General features: G+C 39.7%; 2 protein-coding genes across 2 annotated transcripts in view; both read left to right on the top strand.

Annotated features, from left to right (window-relative positions):
- LOC141429553 (UDP-glucuronosyltransferase 2C1-like) overlaps positions 1 to 15,975 on the top strand; it is a 56,726-nt gene extending 40,751 nt beyond the window's left edge. The window contains exons 3-7 of the mRNA XM_074089906.1: positions 7,332 to 7,474; positions 8,322 to 8,505; positions 9,266 to 9,763; positions 12,912 to 13,140; positions 14,352 to 15,975. Of these exons, the coding sequence (XP_073946007.1) occupies positions 7,332 to 7,474; positions 8,322 to 8,505; positions 9,266 to 9,763; positions 12,912 to 13,140; positions 14,352 to 14,935 (1,638 nt within the window). The 3' untranslated portion in view covers positions 14,936 to 15,975. The remainder of the gene's footprint in view (positions 1 to 7,331; positions 7,475 to 8,321; positions 8,506 to 9,265; positions 9,764 to 12,911; positions 13,141 to 14,351) is intronic.
- Positions 15,976 to 20,431: 4,456 nt separating this feature from the next.
- LOC141429900 (uncharacterized) overlaps positions 20,432 to 20,908 on the top strand; it is a 43,929-nt gene continuing 43,452 nt past the window's right edge. The window contains exon 1 of the mRNA XM_074090458.1: positions 20,432 to 20,479. Coding sequence (XP_073946559.1) covers positions 20,432 to 20,479 — 48 coding nt within the window. The remainder of the gene's footprint in view (positions 20,480 to 20,908) is intronic.

Below are 20,908 nucleotides of genomic sequence, written 5' to 3'. Positions count from 1 at the left end.
ATATTAGTGAAATTCTAGGTTGGAATATTATTGGCCACTTAGGTAAGGCTAAACGGAGTTTGCAAAATTATTCGTTACTTACCAATTAATAAGTACCGATATAACCCATGATCCGAAGTCTGTGGTGTTACGTTACATGCATATTACGTTTCTTCATTTAATTGTGCTTTGAATTTAATTAATTGATCATAAAAATCTGATAACTTAAATTTATTTCGTATAACATAGTTCTTTATGTTCAAATATTTTACGCCAGTCATATTCAGGCTACAACTGAAATATACTTCCATATATTTAGACCGCACCAACCTTTTTTGAGTAAAACGAAACGTACATCAAGTGTCACCTGCACCGTGCTAGAATGAAAGCACTGTAGCGATATTTTGCCTCTGTGAAAACTCTCATTGCGACCACAAAACGCGCGAGCGAGCGAGCGAAGCGAGCGTTCGGCGGCAGCGGCCGGCGAAGCGCCAGGACCTAATTTATTTAGGAAACAACATGGCCCTTGCCAGTGCTGGTTATGTAAGGTGGTTATGTACCTACGGGGAACAAGGGAATTGTGCCCAAAGGCCGGCCGCCTTTTCTCTTTGGATTGCTATGTTAATTCTTTGAGAGTGATAGCCCCTTCGGTCTCCAGTTGTGTTAACAAGGCGCTTCAGCAAATCTGATAGATCTTTAAAATGTCATTGATTAACTTAGTAAGTACTTACCCCTAGCCAAACCCAAGTCGCATGTTTGAGATTTATTCGCTGGGTGGTGTTTGTCTCATCGTCGTCATATTTCACCTTAAATTGCGTCTAAAGTTGTTCCGAGAAACTTTTCCTACTTATTGCGACGTGTTGACGTTACATACAGTAATTACACATCACGGTTGCAATAACAGCTTGCTGTGTTTGTGCCTATTTAACGTTTAATTGGCAATCTGACTGCGACTACTTTAATTATTAAATTTATTTATTCTGTATCCTGGGAAAGTATAAAGTTCCCGTGTGGGTTGCAGACAAAGTTGTGAGCAACAGTTTGCTATCTATTGAAACACCTTTGACTGTATCTTTTTTTATTGCGTTGACTTAAAAGTTTGATTATTTAGTGCTCCAATCATCATCATCATGTCAGCCGAAAGACGTCCACTGCTGGACATAGGCCTCCCCCAAGGCTCTACACTCAGACCGGTCTTGCTTGCCGGTGCTCCAATAAGGGTCAGCAAACCTGAGCAGAGAACTTACATAATTATATAATATAATTTCAGCTTGATACCTCCATGCATTTCTGAGAAAAACACCAGACGGACAGCAAAGTGATCCTCTATAACTTTTTGCCAACTACGGTACGGCACCTTAAAAAACAAACGAGATGTTAGTATGCATTATTAATTACTTAACTATTTATTATGTATGTTTGACTGGCTTATAGCGGGCACCTTTAATCGATCTTTTAACTCGCGTAATTACGAAATCTTGCAATACGCAATTTGCGAATGGATCAATTCTGTCTTCTAATAAAATAAGTATGGTTTAATTTAGATTTCGATATACATAGATAATAGTTAACTATTTCAAAATCTGTTACCTACTAGGTACGAGTTCAAGAGAAGTGTTCAGTAACACTTTTAATGTCAAAAACGAGGTTAATATACATAAATGTAAGCAAAAGATGACAGATTGGTTGCAAACATCAGCATATGACGAATATGTACTCGTGGGTAATTGTCATTTTATGCGTCCTTGGGGTGAGAGCCTGGTGATCTGTGAGTCTGTGACCCACCTAGTTCAGACTCCAGTCTCTCGCAAAGGATTCTTCATGTTAGAAACTTGCGTAAACAAACTTTTGTGAAAATGTATCGAATGTAGTCCTTTCTGAGTTGATAAATAAATACTTTTGTTTTCATTATCCACATTAAATATTCTTCTAGTTATAAGCTTAAACAGCTAGAGCTGGACGGATTTGGATTAAATTTGTTAGAAGAAGTAATATCAGTAAATCACTTGCGTTAAAAGGATTTCTTCAATAGAACTTCATGGAGATTTAAATAAAAAAGAATCGTTTTTCGTTTTGACATTATTTATTAACTAATTTATTGATCACCAAAAGCAGTACAGAGACATTACAAAAAAATATATATATTGGTGTTATTATATTGGCGATTGGTACTAAAGGTTGGCACATTGATTCAGTTTCGCAAAGCGAAATGGCCAAGTGATCCAATTGCGCCACGCATACTGCGCATACGCCGCTGAGGCAATAAATACATATAATTATTAAAATTGTCACTTTACTACCTTTTGGCCGCGGCTTTCGCGTGAAACATTAGATCCATATGACGTAGTAGAGTTAAAATTTCAAGATTTTTAAATTGCCATGGAAAAACCTGAAAATGTACATAAAAATTGTCAAGAAACAAGGTTTCCGCATGACAAAAAAAAGAATAAGCTCGAAAATTGATAATTTGTAGGTAGGTAATTATGATAAGAATTCTTATTTACGGCTGCAAATTTACAAATGTAAAATCAATGTGTATCGCAATTTTTAAACTGCCAAAGTATAAATTGCCTCTAAGGGCCACTGCACACCGGGTTTGCTAAACGCGCCGTCTAAGCACGGTTGTATCTCTTTTCAAACATGAACGCACGCGAGCTCGGCTGCTCTTTTAACTATTAATTACTCTGTGGCTCTATGGAAAGAAAAACGCGCTGTAAACGCGCGTCGACTGCGCGTTTAACAAATGCAGTGTGCAAAAGCTTTTAAGTAACAGTTTTTCTCGTATCGCAATGGCTATGACTGTACTTAAGTAAACTATTCTGTAATAAGTAATTAAAACTTAAGCAATTCTTTGGTTGTTGTTTGTAATACTGGCGCTGATTGATGATTTTGTTTTGTAGAGTGGTAAAAGTTAGTTATGCAATGCAAAGCTACCTGACTCAATATCTATGGTTCAAACTTATGCTAAAATAACTTAACCAAGTAACTTAAATAATACCAACAAAAAGTTGGAAAACTCCCGACTTTGTCATTTCAAAGTTCAATATCTCAAATATAGTTAATTTATTTTTAGGATAGTTTAGTGTAACCTCAATTGTTCCTTTTTAATTAATAAATAATACATATCTCAAAAACGGCTAAATCGAATTTGATGAAACATGCCTAAGAACCATTGCTAGTAAACCTGCTTTCAAATAAAAAAAACGCATTCAAATCGGTCCACCCGTTTAAGAGCTACGGTGCCACAGACAGACAGACAGACACACACAAACAAACTTATAACACCCCTCTTTTTGCGTCGGGGGTTAAAAATTAAAAACTTCTGGACTATATTTAACTTACTTAAGTACCTTTTCTAGTATTTCCATCGACAAACGTATACGAATCTACGCCGTGTTTGTCAAGAATCTCATCCACATCTTAAACTAGAACTTCTGCTTTCGAAAACTGAAAGCAATAGTTTTATCTGTTTTTTTTTTTATATTCATCGCTGACGACACTCCAATCGCTGCCTTCACTGAAAATGGAGCATTTTCTCTCACAAATCTTCTTGGTCTTGCTGCAGACATTGACGTCTTCAATGTCACTGACCTAGCAAGAAATCAAATACTGATCAAAACGAATCCAAACACGATATATCTGATATTTTATCAAGAGTGTACCTACTAGTGTTCTGGATATCCTGTAGCAGCATCAGGCCGAGAATTCCATAATCTTGCATAGTTATATAGCATACATGGGTGTTTCAAAATTTAGGTCCCAAATATGTTTGAAAGTAAAGTAGGTAAATTAAAAACCCATTATGCGTCTAAGATTCCTACCGCAGCGAACAAAAAAGCTGATGATCTTGAAACGGCTGAACTGATTTTGATAAAACATGTCTAAGAACCATCGCTAGAAAACCTGCTTTCAAATAAAAAAAACCGCATTCAAATCGGTCCACTCGTTTAAGAACTACGGCGCCACAGACAGACACACATAGCGGTCGAACTTATAACACCCCTCTTTTTGCGTCGTGGGTTAAAAATTGAAAACCCTCATGTGCACAGGAATAATCTAGGACTGAAATGAATCCAGTTGGCTTCATCTAAACAACACGGGGCAGGCCAGCGCTGGTTTGTCTGGGGTTTGGCGCCAGCGTTACTGGCTTCGTCCAAACCTTGCTTTATTTATACCTTTCTTTTGATATTGAGAGGCATTTAAGAGTAGAAATTAAAGGCGCCCGCGTTTTTATATCCGCCATATCTTTTACGCAAATTATCCACCTCGTGGAGGACCTACCAAGGCTTCGTCTTTCGGTGCGTGTAGCAACGCACCAACACATTGGCGCCAACTGCCGTCAGCTCTTCAGCCCACCTTCTTCCACTTAAGTTTGACAATAATTCTTGGGTCTTAGCTTATCTAAGCCAGGAGGAGGCTTATGGAATGGGAGAACTCAAGTAGGTGTTTACTGATTTGATCTTACAGAGAAACTCCGAGTATACAAATTTTCCATTGGTCTTTAAGCTCGTGAGTCCTCGCGTACTTTATAAAGAACAAATAATCTAAGATTACCGGCCTTTATAAAGCACAAATTGTTCATTGAATAAAGAATTTCAAGAATGTTGAAATAATATCCAAAATAACAAAGCTGGTGACCGACATCCCACTATCACACTGATATTATAAATACGAAAGTTTGTTAGTCTGTTTGTTTGTTTGTGACCTCTTCACGTCTAAACCGCTGAACTGATCTGACTGCCGTCTAAACTGATTTAGATGAAATTCGGTATACAGATAATTTGAGTCCCGGTGAAGGAGATAGAATAGTTTTTAATCCCGAAAATATGCATTGTTCCCGCGGGATATCGATAAAAGAACTCTACGCAAACGGAGTCGCGGGCAACAGGCTAGTAAGTATTATTAAATAACGCTAATAAAGCTTAACCTTGTTTTAAATAAGTTAAATTAAACTAAGAAAGTCGAAATCTCATTGTGAACCTACCAAACCGAAAGTACGAGGTCAATAATAAGTTGAACAGAACGATATACAACCGAGCTATAAAAAAGTAAAACATGAACTTTTCTCATTGCCCTCAGGGCTTCCGTTAAACTTTCCAAGTTGCTTACTCAAAGTCGAAGTTCACGTGCCAGTAACTCGAACAGCTTTATCAAAGAAGCTTTGTCATGATTAGATTATGAGCATGCATCGGGGTTTTCGGTGCGGGAATGATTTCAGGAAGAGTAGAGATAAACAGAGAGGTTAGTCTGAAAAAAAAACATATTATGCCTATGCCTAATGAAGCTCTCTGCGAATTGTATACAAACTATGATACAATTTTATCTTAACTCATTTAGGGGGTAATTTAGCTTTACTACCAAGCCTTATAATATAATAATAAAAATAACATTAAAAATTACATGCAGTAATAGTGTAGTTGACGCGATTTTCATAACAAAATACATATTAGTATTTTTTCTATATTTGGATTAGTCAAGCTTCTGTAAATATCCATTTCAACGAACTAAACGATCTTTCTACGTCGGTAATTGTAATAGGCGCGAGTAGGGACTTAAGAACAGGTTCATATCTTAATGTCTGATCTTATTCTTTTATATAAATATTACGTTTTCATGTTTTTTTTTTTCAATTAATTATTCGATAGGCAGAAACCTACCACAGTGCATTCTGTTTTTATGTCAATACCTACTCTTTGGCTAATGTCAAACATTCCCGCACCGAAAACCCCGATGTATGATTATGAGAGTGCACTCATTATCATAGTCATCAGCAAGACGACGTCCACTGGTGAACAAAAAAACCCCTACCCCCATAACATCAGTTTCCACCAGAGATGTGCGAGGAATCTGTCTTTCATGATCCGATAGAAATGCCTAATTTTCCTAATTTGAATTTAATTCACTTCCAGCGGCCAAATCGACTGAAAATTTAGTATACCTACATTTGGTTAAACAATAGCGATCGAGCAAGTAGCAAAAATATTATATAAAATAGTAAACAATTAGCAAATAGTAGATTGTACAACGAGAGCCGACCCGGGCCGGTCGAGGGGAAAATGGGTTTAATGCTAGAGTTTTACACTCTGATTTTCACTTCGATGCCGAGGAAAGGAAACAGCAACAGTGGAAACAATTGTTCACTTACTATGTGCCTTTTATTCTTCACGCATTACTATTATAAATATTTTTTTTTAGTTTTATTCATCTATTTTGATTGATTTTTAGTTTTATATAAATTAAAAATATTAAAAAAGTATGTAAAATCTTCTTTGTTTATGACTATTTACACCTGATTGCCTTAAATGGTCTTAGATGAAGATTTTACTTCATGCACTAGAGCATAAAACGTAATTTTATGTCGCCTACATCGACTTAGGATATAAAGTCGATAGTCGCCTGCATCCAGCATAAACACGAACTGCACGAGCATGAGAAGTGAAAACTTATTTAAGTCTTCTTGTAGTCTACACTCTATTTCATACACACCTTACAGTTTTAGTTCTTACACTGTGGTTTTAGTATACTTATCTGTAGACAGCTTCAATTGCAGTTCTCTTCGTCGGACATACTAATGCTTGGCTTTATTACGTTAATATATTTTATGTCTATTACATGCGCACGACTAAGTATCAGTGTCAAATAACAATGGTACGAGTCTCACGGCATAGACCCGAATTGGCCGGCATTGTTATTAATGTCGTTGACTGTATGGGAAATCATCAAAACCCTAACCATACGCAAATATTCTGTTGAATTCTCATATTCAATCGTCAAATGAAATTTCACGTAAAACTTTATACATTTTACTTCATTTACTCCTTTGTTTGATCAATAACAACAACCCGTGTAATTGAAAACCTCTGTGGCCCGCAACTGGCTGCTTACAAAAGAACCAAAGAAGAACAAATTCAAAATTCGAAATTATTGATTCTCTTTTGTTTTTTTTTTCCGGTCATTAGCTCTACTTTGTAACAAGGCGTAGGCCAAAATTTAGTTTCTTTTAAGAGCGTTTATTCCTGCTGAGCTGGCAACGTTGTATTTTTGTTAGTTTTTACTAACTAAAATGCAAAGTTGCCAGGTCAGCGGATATAAACGCTCTTAAATAATATTTTCGGTGATAATGATGACTTACTATTTCGCCAAGCTACTTTTAGCTTTAATGGTTAGTTACTTTCATTAATTGTTGTTTAAAGTGATGTTACCAATCCGCACCCATTCTGAGAGGAGGCTTATGCCCAGCAGTGGGACGTATATAGGCTGGGATGATGATAACCTAGCCATCTACAGATACCATAGGGAAACTAAATATTTTATAACTTGTTAAGACTAAACATACTTTTCTTCTTTCACAGCAAGGCTCACGATGGCCTATACTATGTCTGCCGATACTCTTGGCAGCATCAGTGTGTGGCAGCGACATCCTCATGATCACCATGGGAGGCACCAAATCACACAAGATGCCCTTCTGGGAGCTTGCCAGAGGTCTCATCAGAAGGTGCGTTGTTCATTTGTTATTCCTTTAGGTCGACTGAAGATGCTCATTTGTTATTCATTGAGGATTGCTTTCTGTCATGTCGTAGTTTGTACGGAGGTCGTGATAAATAAAGGCTGCATTCGATTTATGGTGTCAGAGGTGAGATAAATGGTGAGGTTTACGTGTAGCTTTAGTTGTGTTACAATACAAATAATAATTAAATAAGAAGGAAAAACAAGTTTAGTATATAGAATTATGTGAAGTAATTTATCGAATTAATCAGCATCAGTAAATTATCGTTTCGAACTCAACCAGAGTCCATCCTCAGAACAACACAACTGATTACCAGGTCCTTAGCAATCCGTGCTGCGTGCTATAACCCCTACACCACTGCTGGACAGGAATCTAGTCACGAATTTTTCCTATGCATACATATCTCAGGTTGCTTATTTCTACTATGCTACTTAAGCAGCAGCACTAGCGACATCTATGTTTCGTCGAGAGACGTCACACTCTTTCGGAACTAACCGCTCACCCAGACAAGAGATGTCGCTACTAAGCAATCAAATTATGATTGATTTTTTGGAGTCTTTTTGTATTTTTTATTTCAACTTTTATTTCAATTTGTTTCTTTTAGAGACCAGCACTGGGAATCGAACCCAGGTCCTCAGCAATCCGTCAGTGCTGGTCTCTTTTTCTGGTTTTTCTGTGCATCCATGTCTCGGTTTGTATTTTCGATATGGTTTCACGGGATACCCGTAAAAGTAACAAATTTGGAGTTGAAATAAAAAATACAAAAAGACTCCAAAAAACCAATCATAATGATAATTATGATGATGTTGATAAAAGTCCTCTTATTTATTTTCAGGGGCCACAACATAACCTTCATAAGCCCGTTCTCCCCTGACTTCCACATCGAGGGTCTGGAGGAGATAGCTCCGGAAGGCCTGGCGTCCTACGTGAGGGGTTACATGTCTCATGACCTGGTGGGGGCGAAGATGAGGGGGGAAGAGCCCCTCCCAGTGATGGACGTGTTCCGATATGGTTATGAGGTAAATGGTAAAATATATGTTTCGTTTTCATACTGCACGTTAGTACAGAAGCGTATAATCCTTTACCATTGAATTTTATCGGAAGTGTTCGTATTTGTCATGCTTTTGTCAGCCTCAGTACCCATCAAGATAGCGTAGGGGTCGGTCGAAGATTAATAATTGATATAGAGTTATTAACACCAAAGTTAAGATTGTTATTAGATTTTTGTTTACAATACTTTATCATTCTCATAGTATATTTTATAATGAAACTAGCTTATGCCCGCGACTACGTCTGCGCGGATCTAGGTTATCGCGCGGTGGCGCCCTCTACCGGAATAAAAGGTATCCTATGTTGATCCTTGGGGTTCAAACTACCTATATACCAAATTTAATCAAAATCGGTTCAGTGGTTTCGACGTGAAAGGGTAACAGACAGACAGACAGACAGACAGACAGACAGAGTTACTTTCGCATTTATAATATTAGTAGGGATTAATGTTCGTAAGCTATGTGATTCGTTGCCATTTCATTTTAAAAGGCGTCAAGTTTAATCTTTGAACGGTTATAAATTACCAATGTAGCAACAAATTATGTCAGTTCCAAATTAAGTAATATTAAAAACACAGGTCTGCTTCCCCTTGAAGCTATGAAAAAATTAAACTTCAGTGCAATCGAAAGATACAGTAATTCATTAGAAAATGTGTATCCTTACTTTAACGTACCTACTTCTGGTTGTCCTAGAAACTTAAATGTAAAACCAAAATAATTTTTCTTCCAGGTCTGCGATGCCTTTCTAAGCGACATCGAGACGCGAGCCTTCCTCCGATCAGGGAAGACGTTCGACCTCCTGATCTTAGATGGAACCTACCCCGAATGTGCCCTCGGCATCGTCTACAAACTGAAAGTGCCATTCATGTACATCAACACAGTTGGATTCTACGCCATGCCATTGAGCAACTCAGGAAGTCCATCTCCGTACTCCGTCATCCCATTCTTCGGTCGAGGCTACACTGACAACATGGGGTTAGCAGATAGAGCCATGAATGCTGCCTGGCATGTTGGAATCAACGGCATGCACAGCGTGATGACAATCTTCCTTCAACGGGTTCTAAGGAGACATTTTGGATCGCAGATACCCCACGTTTATGATATGGCAAAGAATGTGAGCTTTATTCTTCAGAATGGACACTATTCTGTATCGTACCCGCGGCCATATTTACCGAATGTGGCTGAAGTCGCCTGTATTCATTGTAAAGAAGCAAAGAGATTAAATCCTGTAAGTATATTTCAATTAATTTTCGATTTTTAATCTTTCACCGAAAATATGTTCCCCAAACGATTCATTTCCCAACTGCTTCATAATAATATAGACGAACGATTATTTTTTTAATTGTAAGTTTTTAACGATGCTGAAGTACCCATTCAGCATCGTTAAAAACTTACCCTAATCTAACCTCTAGGGTTCTACAAAATAGTCTTGAAGTAATCCCTAAATAGTTTACAGTATTGTATTGTAAAACTCTTTATTGTACATAAAAACACATGAAAATAAGAGAACACAGGATAATAAGATGTACAAAGGCGAACTACACAGTATTGTACAGTATTATAGTTTCAGAAAACACAATCGTTCGTCCATTTAAAACAGTTGGCAAATAAATTATTTGGCGAAAAATATTTCCGGCAAAAAGCTAGGATCGCTTAGTTTTTAGATTCAGTTTAGAGTAACAAAAATTTCAACCACTTTATTGACTAATGGCCACCTGCAGAAAGAATATAGATTTAGGGGCTGTTTCACCACCCATTGATTAATTTTATTTGACGGATAAATGTGATGCTGTCTCTGTCTGTTCGAACGAAACAAACAGACACGGCATCACATTAATCCGTTAAATAAAAATCAATAGATGGTGAAACAGCCCCTTAGTGTTAAGCTTGGTTAAGTAGAGTCAAACCCCCTTATTCGTAAACGACAATCAAACCTATTTTAGTTAAAATGCCGCTAAAATTCGTTTGTATTTGTTAGAAAGGGACAAAGCATTTGTTAGTTAACATAGGCTTGTTAAGTTTTATGAATAAGGGGGGAAAATGTGTGGTGTGGAACAGAGGGCATATTGTCAACTCAACGACGTTCATGATCATATTAACAATCTCTTTCCATCTTCATCTAATACTGTTATACTGAAAGAAGTAGTGGAAGCGATTGTGATTCCGAGTGCATTGAAGAATCCTGAGGGCTTAACGACTAAATCTATCTAGATATTTTTAATAGCCTATTAAGCGTTAGTTACCAAGTGTGTGTTACTTAATACGGCATCCATTAATTCAAAAATAAAATATATACCTATGAGCGTTTTATATACGTTTTTAAAATATTTAGAAACTTCTAGCGCTCTCGTAACACTGGCAACAAAAAGGTATGGTGTGAGTTTTTGTCACTATAGTTTTTTTAACATTATGCGTGGATATAATTATATTATATTACGTAACACAACAGCCGCTGCTTTGATTTCACAAAATATAATACCATAACAAAGTTTTAGTTAAACCAAAATGGAACAAATTTTGTCGCATTATCCTGTTCGTGAACTTTTCGAATTCGGTGTTTCAGGTAAATTAACTTTGTTTCAATGCTGCTATGTCCCGTGATACTATAGCGGTACAATACGCTGTTCTGTATCATAATTAGAGTTGTTTTAACTTCTTAGATAATCTTATTATTGTTAAAATGCTTAGCTGTAGCTCTTAAACGGGTGGACCGATTCAAATGCGGTTTTTTTTATTTGAAAACAGGTTTTCTGGCAATAGTTCTTAGATATGTTTTATCAAAATCGGTTCTGCAGTTTTTGAGATATTGAACTTTGAAATGACAAAGTTGGGTGTTTTCCAACTTTTCCTTGGTTAGGTTATTTTAAACGCTTCTTTGAGTCCTGGCAACGTGTACGAATAGTAAAACAGTTTAAAAATAGAATAGCGATGATCGTTAGAAAAAAAAAATTATAATATAAAGTAATCTAACACACACGCACACGACCTACATCATTGAACTGCTTCTTAAGTTAAAGCTTATGCGGTAAATTTCAAATGCGATTCAGTGGATACATTCCCAATAACCTTACCAACATAAAGTTGGAAAACCCCTCTTTAAAGTTCAATATCTCAAAAACGGCTGAACCGATTTTGATGAAACATGTCTAAGAACCATTGCTAAGAACCCTGATTTCAAAAAAAAACGCATTCAAGTCGCTCCACCCGTTTGAGAGCTACGGTGCCACAGACAGACAGATACACATAGTGTTCAAACTTATAACACCCCTATTTTTGCGTTGGGGGTTAAAAAATTCAGAGGAGCGAACCCAGGCTCAATACCTATGACTCTCTGCTTCAAAGACCATAGGGCAAAGCATTAGGCTACTCGTACCACAGCTATTATGCTATCATGCAAGGCAAAAAATGAGTAACTCACCATTTTTATTTTTTTATTTGATTGGATGGCAAATGAGCAAGTGGGTCTCCTGATGGTAAGAGATTACTACCGCCCATAGACGCAACACCAGGAGGATTGTAGATGCGTTGCCAACCTAGAGGCCTAAGATGAGATACCTCAAGTGCCAGTAATTTCACCGGCTGTCTTACTCTCCACACCGAAACACAACAGTGCAAGCACTGCTATTTCACGACAGGATTAGCGAGCAAGATGGTGGTAGCAATCCGGGCGGACCTTGCACAAGGTCCTACCACCTGCAAAATGAGTTGTTGAGAGTCATGGTTGGTGGTGATTATTTCCCGTCAGATGACACCCGCTTCGTGTGCCTCCCTCAAGGTCTCTACCCATTACACCTGCCATGCCTGCCATGACCGTAATAGGAACGGAATGTCAAGCGCATATGTCGGCGGCCGATCGTAAAATTAGCCATATCACGAAATTCCTAGGCATATCGTGAAATGGCGCCATTTCATGAATTGGCTAAGGGACATCCGTCATATAATTCAAAACTCACCGTTTAACGGTTTGCCTAGTGACGTTTAGGCATATCATGAAACGCCGCCATTTCATGATTTGGTCAGTTTAGGCAAATTATAAAATTCCTAGGCATATCATGAATCGCCGCCATATCGGTTCTGGCACTTCGCCTACCAAATTTCTACCTTTGCATACCAAATTTCAAGTGGAGTCTATTAACCGTTGAAGAGTTCCGTCCTGCGGAGACGATCCTGGTTGGACAACCAGGATGTCACTAGGTACTAGATTATTGTATTGTCACCCGGTTTTCATAAGTATTTCAAATTTTAAGTCAATCTGACTACTGGACATTGGTAAAATTTAACTTGCAAACAGACGGACAACGGGTCAGGTGAAACTAAATAAAAGCTTGTAAAAAGGTTCGTTCTAACACTAAGTACAAGACCTCCTTTTTTTCCAGGAATTAGAAGAATGGATCTCGGGCGCCGGTGAAGCTGGCTTCGTATACATATCCATGGGTTCGTCAGTCCGTACGTCCAAGATGCCTCTCTCTGTGCACAAGCTGATTGTGAACGCGCTGGGAAGGTTGCCTCAGAGAGTGCTGTGGAAGCAGGATGCTGAACAAAACATGACGGATATACCTGCCAACGTGAGACTGTACAAGTGGTTGCCGCAGCAGGACTTGTTAGGTAAGACATAGGACCTATACCACGGATTATAGGAAAGAGGTCGGGAAAAACACCAGTATTAGGTCTCACCAGGTCAGTTTAGACCAGATGTTTCCAAACTTTTTTCTCACAGATCGCTTTCAAAGTTTTACTGTTTTCGGTAGACCCCCTGCTGCTACATTACTACTATATTCCCAAAATATCAATTTTTTTCTTCAACGTGGACCCCGTCTGGTTTCCCGCGGGTCCTTGGGGGTCCACCGGACCTCTTTGTGAACCTCTGGTTTAGACGGTGCCAGTAATGAGGGCTATCGCGTCTGAATTCGCCGCTAGAGGCGCTAGTGTAGCGTGAGGTCTCCGAAATGTAAAAAAGTTTTTGGGTGAGCTACGTGGGTTTATTTATAATTAGAATAATTTTGTGAATATTTTGCAATATCTCAAAGCCCAAATAGGTATTTTACAAGTTCTTATTAAATAATTTAACCTGTGTTGTTTGTTTGGGTCAAATCTTGCAAGTCTTGTAAGTCTAACCCGTGTGGTGTCGGGATAGAATTACACCTCTCCATTTCTTCCGTGGATGTCGTAAGAGGCGACTGAGGATATAGGTTAAGGTATACCGTAGGCGACAGGCTAGCAACCTATCACTATTGTACCTTTTTGTCAAACTTTAAACCTAAAATTGCTAAAAGTGGCTCCGAAGCGGTAACGTTTCGTATGCTCTGCCTACCCCATTTGGGAATACAGGCGTGATGTTTGTGTGTGTGTGTGTAAGTCTAAGGCTCACTATCTGTCACTTACTTAATCCCCAGTTTTTGATCCTTCTCTATTCTTTTCGTTTTTTGTTTATATTGTTTCTTTAACTTCCTTTTTAAATTCCTTTTCTCACATGCGGCCTTATGATATTTTGTATTAAGTATATATGTAGTTTACAGGTATTATATTTTTGTATTGTTTTTAATAAAAAAAAAACTATTAATTCTACGTTTCTCCTGTTATCTCTGCCACCTACATTAGTCTGTTCATATTTATTAATTTCTCAGAAATTGGTTGCCTGGAAGAGATCGCTTTTTAGCGATAAGACCGCCTATTGTCTACCTGAATTTTTCTATTTTTGTAATGTTGGTGATCAATAAAGAATATTTGTATTGTATTGTCTAATTTCACGCCCCTTTAGGACCCTTAAGTGACCTAATTCAAAATTACAAGTTTACTGACATTCAATTTTTTTCCAGGCCACCCTAAAATTAAGGCGTTTGTCACCCACGGAGGTCTTCTCAGCATGTTCGAAACAGTGTACCATGGAGTACCAATCGTCACCATCCCGGTATTCTGCGACCACGACGCCAACGCTCTTAAAGCTGAAGTTGATGGATACGCAAAGAAGCTAGAACTCCGGCACATAACATCCGAAAAGCTTTATGATGCTATCAAAGAAGTTATCAACGAACCAAAGTATAAAGTGGAAGTAATGAAAAGACAGATGCTTTTGCGTGATCAGAAAGAAACGCCTCTAGAACGAGCGGTTTATTGGACTGAGTATGTTATAAGGCATAAAGGAGCTTATCATCTTCAATCACCAGCTAAAGATTTGAATTTCATTCAATATTACCTACTGGACGTTGCAGCTATCGCTTTGATAGTAGTGTTTACAGTAATAACGCTTGTTTCTTACGCCATAAGAATTGGTTTCAAGAGATTAGTGGGTTATGTACAGAACAGAAGAATGAACCAGTTGTTGTATAAGTCCAACGATTTGTTGAAGCGTTCAAAGAAGTTGATCGATCACTCGTCGACGTTATCGAAGAAACATTTGTAAATACCAAATTTATTGTCAAGACTGTTCCAGTTTCTAGATAATAGGCATAGCACTCTAGGTGTTGTCCCTTTCTAGCCAGTTGGCGTGAACGAAACAAATGGATAGTCTATATCCACTAGAAACGGAAATTTTTAACGGCCTCTGACTTACAGTCGCCATCGTAACTCCCTATAATACAGTGTCAGCTCCACTTAGCAATAGGCATCGTCCTAATAGAGCGCGAATGAACTCGAATAGGTGTCCTAACTGACAATCGCACGACGCGGTCGCGCGACTCAAATGTTTGTAAATCTATACGCGCGAACTTAGTTCGTACGAACGCGCGATCAAACATATTGAATTCGAATAGGTGTCCTAATTAAAATTCGCGCGATAATTGCGTCGTCGGGGCACTGCGCTCGCTCGACACTGATATCGACGATGATGGACACCCAGTTTTTGCCATCGCGCGAACACGCGATGGTCGCATCGCTTACTCGCGCGATGATCGTGCATTCGCGTTCTATTAGGACGATGCCTTACGCGATTAAAACTATGGCTATGTTAACGAGAATTTGGATTATGTTTTTGATAGCTACTCTGAAATCCTGTTTATTCGATTCTTTTTTGTTTATATTTATGTCACATAGATGGCGCTTGCTAATTCGCTAAGTAATTTAAAAGGCAGCTGGTTCTGAACACATAGAAAATGTTTGCCGTCCACACCAATTCCCTCAGGTGTAAGTATTGGTATGCACGTCACAGATGTTGAGGAACTGGCTTCGGTTTCTAGCCCCGGATTTGTTTTTCTGTTGTTTTCTCTTTTGTTTCCAAAAGTAACGGTAAAGAGTGATAGAACAAAAGTGACCATTTGTTACCATTAGAGATTGTAAAGTAATTTAGCTCCCTTGGGTTGGGGGTGATAATTGTACCAAGGACCTGACCTACGTTGTTAAGCCTCGTTTTGTAAATATTTTATGTATAAGTGATGTTGGAAAGACTGGCGATACCGTCCAAGTTAGTTAAGATAATTATGATTGGTATAAATGATTTTAATGTTATGGACGTATTTTATTGATCTGTTGCAACATAAAAGCCTCCCCCCTTCCCTTCATCCCTAGTAGTCCCTAGCTATCGCCCATAGTTCGCCCGTGCCGATAAAAGTCGCATTGAGTCGTACCTGATGAGGCGACAACTTTGGTGATGGTCACTTATCGCGGATGATTGAGCTAGTGGCGAAGTGCATCTTTTATTCTGAACTCGAGGCTGGCAAGCACAAACAAGGGCAGCTTTTAAGTTTCAAACATGTTCAAAAACGTACCTAATTAATAAGAGATGTTCCATTGAGCCTGCTCTACTTTTTTTTATTCGACTGGATGCGATGGATGCGATGGATTGCAGATGCGTTGCCAACCTAGAGGCCTAAGATGGGATACCTCAAGTGCCAATAATTTCACCGGCTGTCTTACTCTCCACACCGAAACGCAACAGTGCAAATACTGCTGCTGCACGATGTGGTAGCAATCCGGACGAACCTTGCACAAGGTCCTACCACCTGCACAAATGGTAAGAATTTACAGCAAGGCGTCTTGAGTAAGTGAGGTCTGGTAAAGCGTCAGAACTTCAAATCCAAACAAACAAAGAAAAAAATATATTCAACTCTTTATAGACATTCATTCAAAGCTTAGAGATATAAAAAGGGTAAGTTAGATTTATTTGGAAAATAAAGGATCGGTTTCTATTCTCAATTAGGGCTTGCAATCCGGATAACCGGATATCCATATTATCCGGATATCCGCCCATTTTCAAATCCGGATAGGAAGCTCTTCATTATCCGGATAATTTGGATAATTCGAATATCTGATATTAAGCGCGCGCTCGCGCATTGTGAGAGGTTAGTGTAGTGTATGCATACACACAGATACATTTCTTTTTGTATTAGGAAGGTTTACATGCAATACTTATTAGTTAGGTTCATTCTTAACATCTTGTTTGGTAATGGTAGTGGCGATGATGAATTTTTGGTAAATGTGTATGTAAGTAATGTATGTGTTTATTTTATTAATATTATTATATTTTATGGTATGGTACGAGGCTCATTGAATATCCAGTTCAAGCTTGAAAGGTCTCGACTGATGAAATCTACGCTCCGCCCAGAACCTGCTCAGCTCCAAAACCCCGAGAGCTTTCAGCTCGAACTTCAAAATCGTTTCGAATGCCTAGGTAGCGAGGTGGACGATTACAACGACGGGTTTGTGGAAGCTGTCCATATGGTCGGGTCTAAGTTCTTCAAGACCCGCCGTACTAGAACCAAAAGGCTTTCGGATTCCACCCTTAGGCTCATGGAGGTGAGGCGTGAGATGATTCTGCAGTCTTCTGGTGACGCTTGTCGCTACCGGCAGCTCAACAGACAGATCTCAAAGTCTCTGAAGCGCGATGTACGCCGATTTAATACTACCAGTATTGAAGAGGCTATTGAGCGTAACAGGGGCTCTAAGGTGTTTACCAGGGATCTGTCTGTTGGTCAAAGCCAGTTGATGAAGCTCAAGACCGACGACGGCAGAATCGTTTCATCCAAACCTGAGCTGTTGGAGGAAGTTGAAAGGTTTTATGGACAGCTAAACACGACAACCCGAACACCTGTCGAAAATCTAGCTAAAGACCCGAGGGCTAGATTAACCCGACACTATACCGAAGACATCCCGGACGTCAGCCTGTACGAGATTAGTATGGCCCTCAAACAGCTTAAGAATGGCAAAGCCCCGGGTGACGACGGAATTACAGCCGAACTCCTGAAGGCGGGTGGTAGACCAGTCCTTAAGGGCCTTCAGACGCTGTTTAGTTCCGTCCTTCACCAAGGGAGAACGCCGACAGCATGGAACAGAAGTGTGGTGGTGCTCTTCTTCAAAAAAGGTGATAACACCTTGCTGAAGAACTATAGACCCATCTCACTTCTGAGCCATGTTTACAAGCTATTTTCCAGGGTCATCACAAACCGTCTCACACGCAGGCTTGACGACTTCCAGCCTCCCGAACAAGCCGGCTTCCGAAAAGGCTATAGTACCGTAGACCACATACATGCGCTGCGGCAGGTTATACAGAAGACTGAAGAGTATAACCTCCCCCTTTGCTTAGCATTTGTGGACTACGAGAAAGCCTTCGATTCGATCGAGACTTGGGCTGTGCTGCAGGCTCTCCAGCGGTGCCAAGTTGACTATCGGTACATCGAAGTGTTGAAGTGTCTGTACGAAAACGCCACTATGTCCGTCCGATTACAGGATCAGAGCACGAAGCCTATTCCTCTGCAGCGGGGAGTCAGACACGGAGATGTGATCTCTCCGAAACTGTTCACCGCTGCATTGGAGGATGCTTTTAAGGTTTTGGACTGGAAAGGACGAGGCATCAACATTAATGGCGAGTACTTCACTCATCTTCGATTCGCCGACGACATTGTAGTCATGGCTGAGACCATGGAGGACCTCGGTGCTATGCTCGCTGACCTCAGTAGAGTTTCCGACCGAGTTGGCCTGAAAATGAACATGGACAAGACGAAAGTCATGTCTAATGTCCATGTTGTACCAACTCCCGTAATAGTCGGAGACTCTGCGCTCGAAGTTGTTGACGACTATGTATACCTGGGACAAACGGTCCAGTTACGTAGGTCCAACTTTGAGAAAGAGATCACTCGTCGAATCCGACTCGGCTGGGCAGCGTTCGGGAAGCTTCGCAGTGTCTTTTCGTCCAAATTACCGCAGTGTTTGAAGTCAAAAGTCTTTGACCAGTGTGTATTGCCAGTGATGACATACGGATCTGAGACGTGGGCGCTAACGATGGGCCTCATGAGAAAACTCAAAGTCACTCAGAGGGCTATGGAGAGGGCTATGCTCGGGGTTTCTCTGCGGGATAGAATTAGAAATGATGATATCCGCAGTAGAACTAAGGTTACCGACATAGCCCGAAGAATTGCGAAACTAAAGTGGCAGTGGGCGGGGCACATTGCTCGCAGGACGGATGGCCGATGGGGCCAGAAGGTTCTCGAATGGCATCCGCGGACCGGGAGACGAGCTGTCGGTAGGCCTCCAACAAGATGGAGCGACGACTTGGTTAAGATCGCGGGATCGCGGTGGATGCGGAAAGCACAAGACCGGTCTGAGTGAGGGAGTACAGTACCGACTACAGTACCAGAGCACGAAGCCTATTCCTTTGCAGCGGGGAGTCAGACAAGGAGATGTGATCTCTCCGAAACCGTTCACCGCTGGATTGGAAGATGATTTTAAGGTTCTGGGCTGGAAAGGACGAGGCATTAACAATAATGGGGAGTACTTCACTCACCTTCGATTCGCCGACGATATTGTAGTCATGGCTGAGACTCTGGAGGACCTCAGTGATATGCTCGCTGACCTCAGCAGAGTTGTTTCCGACCGAGTTAGCTTAAAAATAAACATGGACAAGACGAAAGTCATGTCTAATGTTGTGCCAGCTCCCGTAATAGTCGGAGGCTCTGCGCTCGAAGTTGTTGACGACTATGTATACCTGGGACAAACGATCCAGTTAGGTAGGTCTAACTTCGAGAAAGATCACTCGTCGAATCCGACTCGGCTAGGCAGCATTCGGGAAGCTTTGCAGTGTCTTTTCGGCCAAATTAACGCAGTGTTTGAAGTCAAAAGTCTTTGACAGTGTGTGTGTTGCCAGTGATGACATACGGATCTGAGACGTGGGCGCCAACGGTGGGCCTCATTAGGAAGCTCAAAGTCACTCAAAAGGCTATGGAGAGGTCTATGCTCGGGTTTCTCTACGGGATAGAGTCAGAAATGATCATATCCGCAGAGAACTAAGGTTACCGAAATAGCCCCAAGAATTGCGAAACTGAAGTGGCAGTGAGCGTGCTCGCAGGACTGATGGCCAATGGGTTAGAAGGTTCTCGAATGTCGTCTGCGGAGCGGGAGACGAGCCGTCGGTAGGCCTCCAATAAGATGGAACGACGACCTGGTTAAGATCGCTGAATTGCGTTGGATGCGGAAAGCACAAGACTGGTCTGAGTGGAGAGCCTTGGCGAGGCCTAAGTCCAGTAGTGGACGTTCTTTCGGCTGACATGATGAATCGAATCTACTTCGATTCTGAGTATTCTGAGCAAAGTGCTTTCCGGCTTTCAGTTATATTAAAAATTAAAACCTTGCATAAAAAAAACTTTCAGCCTTTAAAATATAACGAAGGTCTGGCTGTCGTGGGCTCTTGGTCCGTAAGGCAAAATAACAACAAGCAGGAGACAGACAAGTCATAAAGTGTTTTTAAGTTATTTCACTCATTAAAGTGGCAAAATAATGATTTTTACGTGCGTATAAGACAATCAGTGATTAAGTTAATTAGCACGATTCGTCTGATGAAACAAATTTAAAATTGTTTTTAGCGTTTTTTTAAATATTTGGAAAATTATTCAAATTATTCAAAATAACCGGATATCCGGATACTGAGATTTCAAATATCCGAAATATCCGGATAATAAAAAGTTACCGGATAATGCAAGCCCTATTCTCAATCATCTCAGAAAAGTATGAAGAGTTACAGGTTAAAATTAGATCAACTAAAAATCCCTTTTCCCCCACCAATACTTATTAGGTACTTACCTACTTACAACGTACTTACAAATAAAATATCAGTTTATGTGAACTATTATTTGTTTATTTCATTTATGTCAATAACAATTATAACTAAGTGGAATATACTACGTAATAATCAAATTCCAGTAATCGTGACACACTATCAGATGTCAAAAAGTGGTCAGAAATATCTGAATGCCATAGAGGCAAAGATAAATTACCCAGAGCTTGGAATTGCATCATGTAAAGGTCAATTAGGGTTAGTTAGGAGGGTTGGGGTTAGGTAATTGCGTATAATGAAAAGTTTTTCTTAATTTTGTTAGTTATTTATATGTATTTCTTTTCGTATACCTTTTAGGGAATCTTCAAGTGGTCAAACGAAGTTAATTTCTCCAGG

This window comes from Choristoneura fumiferana, chromosome 7 (assembly GCF_025370935.1).
Source record: "Choristoneura fumiferana chromosome 7, NRCan_CFum_1, whole genome shotgun sequence".
Taxonomy (NCBI): domain Eukaryota; kingdom Metazoa; phylum Arthropoda; class Insecta; order Lepidoptera; family Tortricidae; genus Choristoneura; species Choristoneura fumiferana.
The sequence above is the reverse complement of the archived record's forward strand: the minus strand, read 5'-3'. Positions and strand labels throughout refer to the sequence as shown.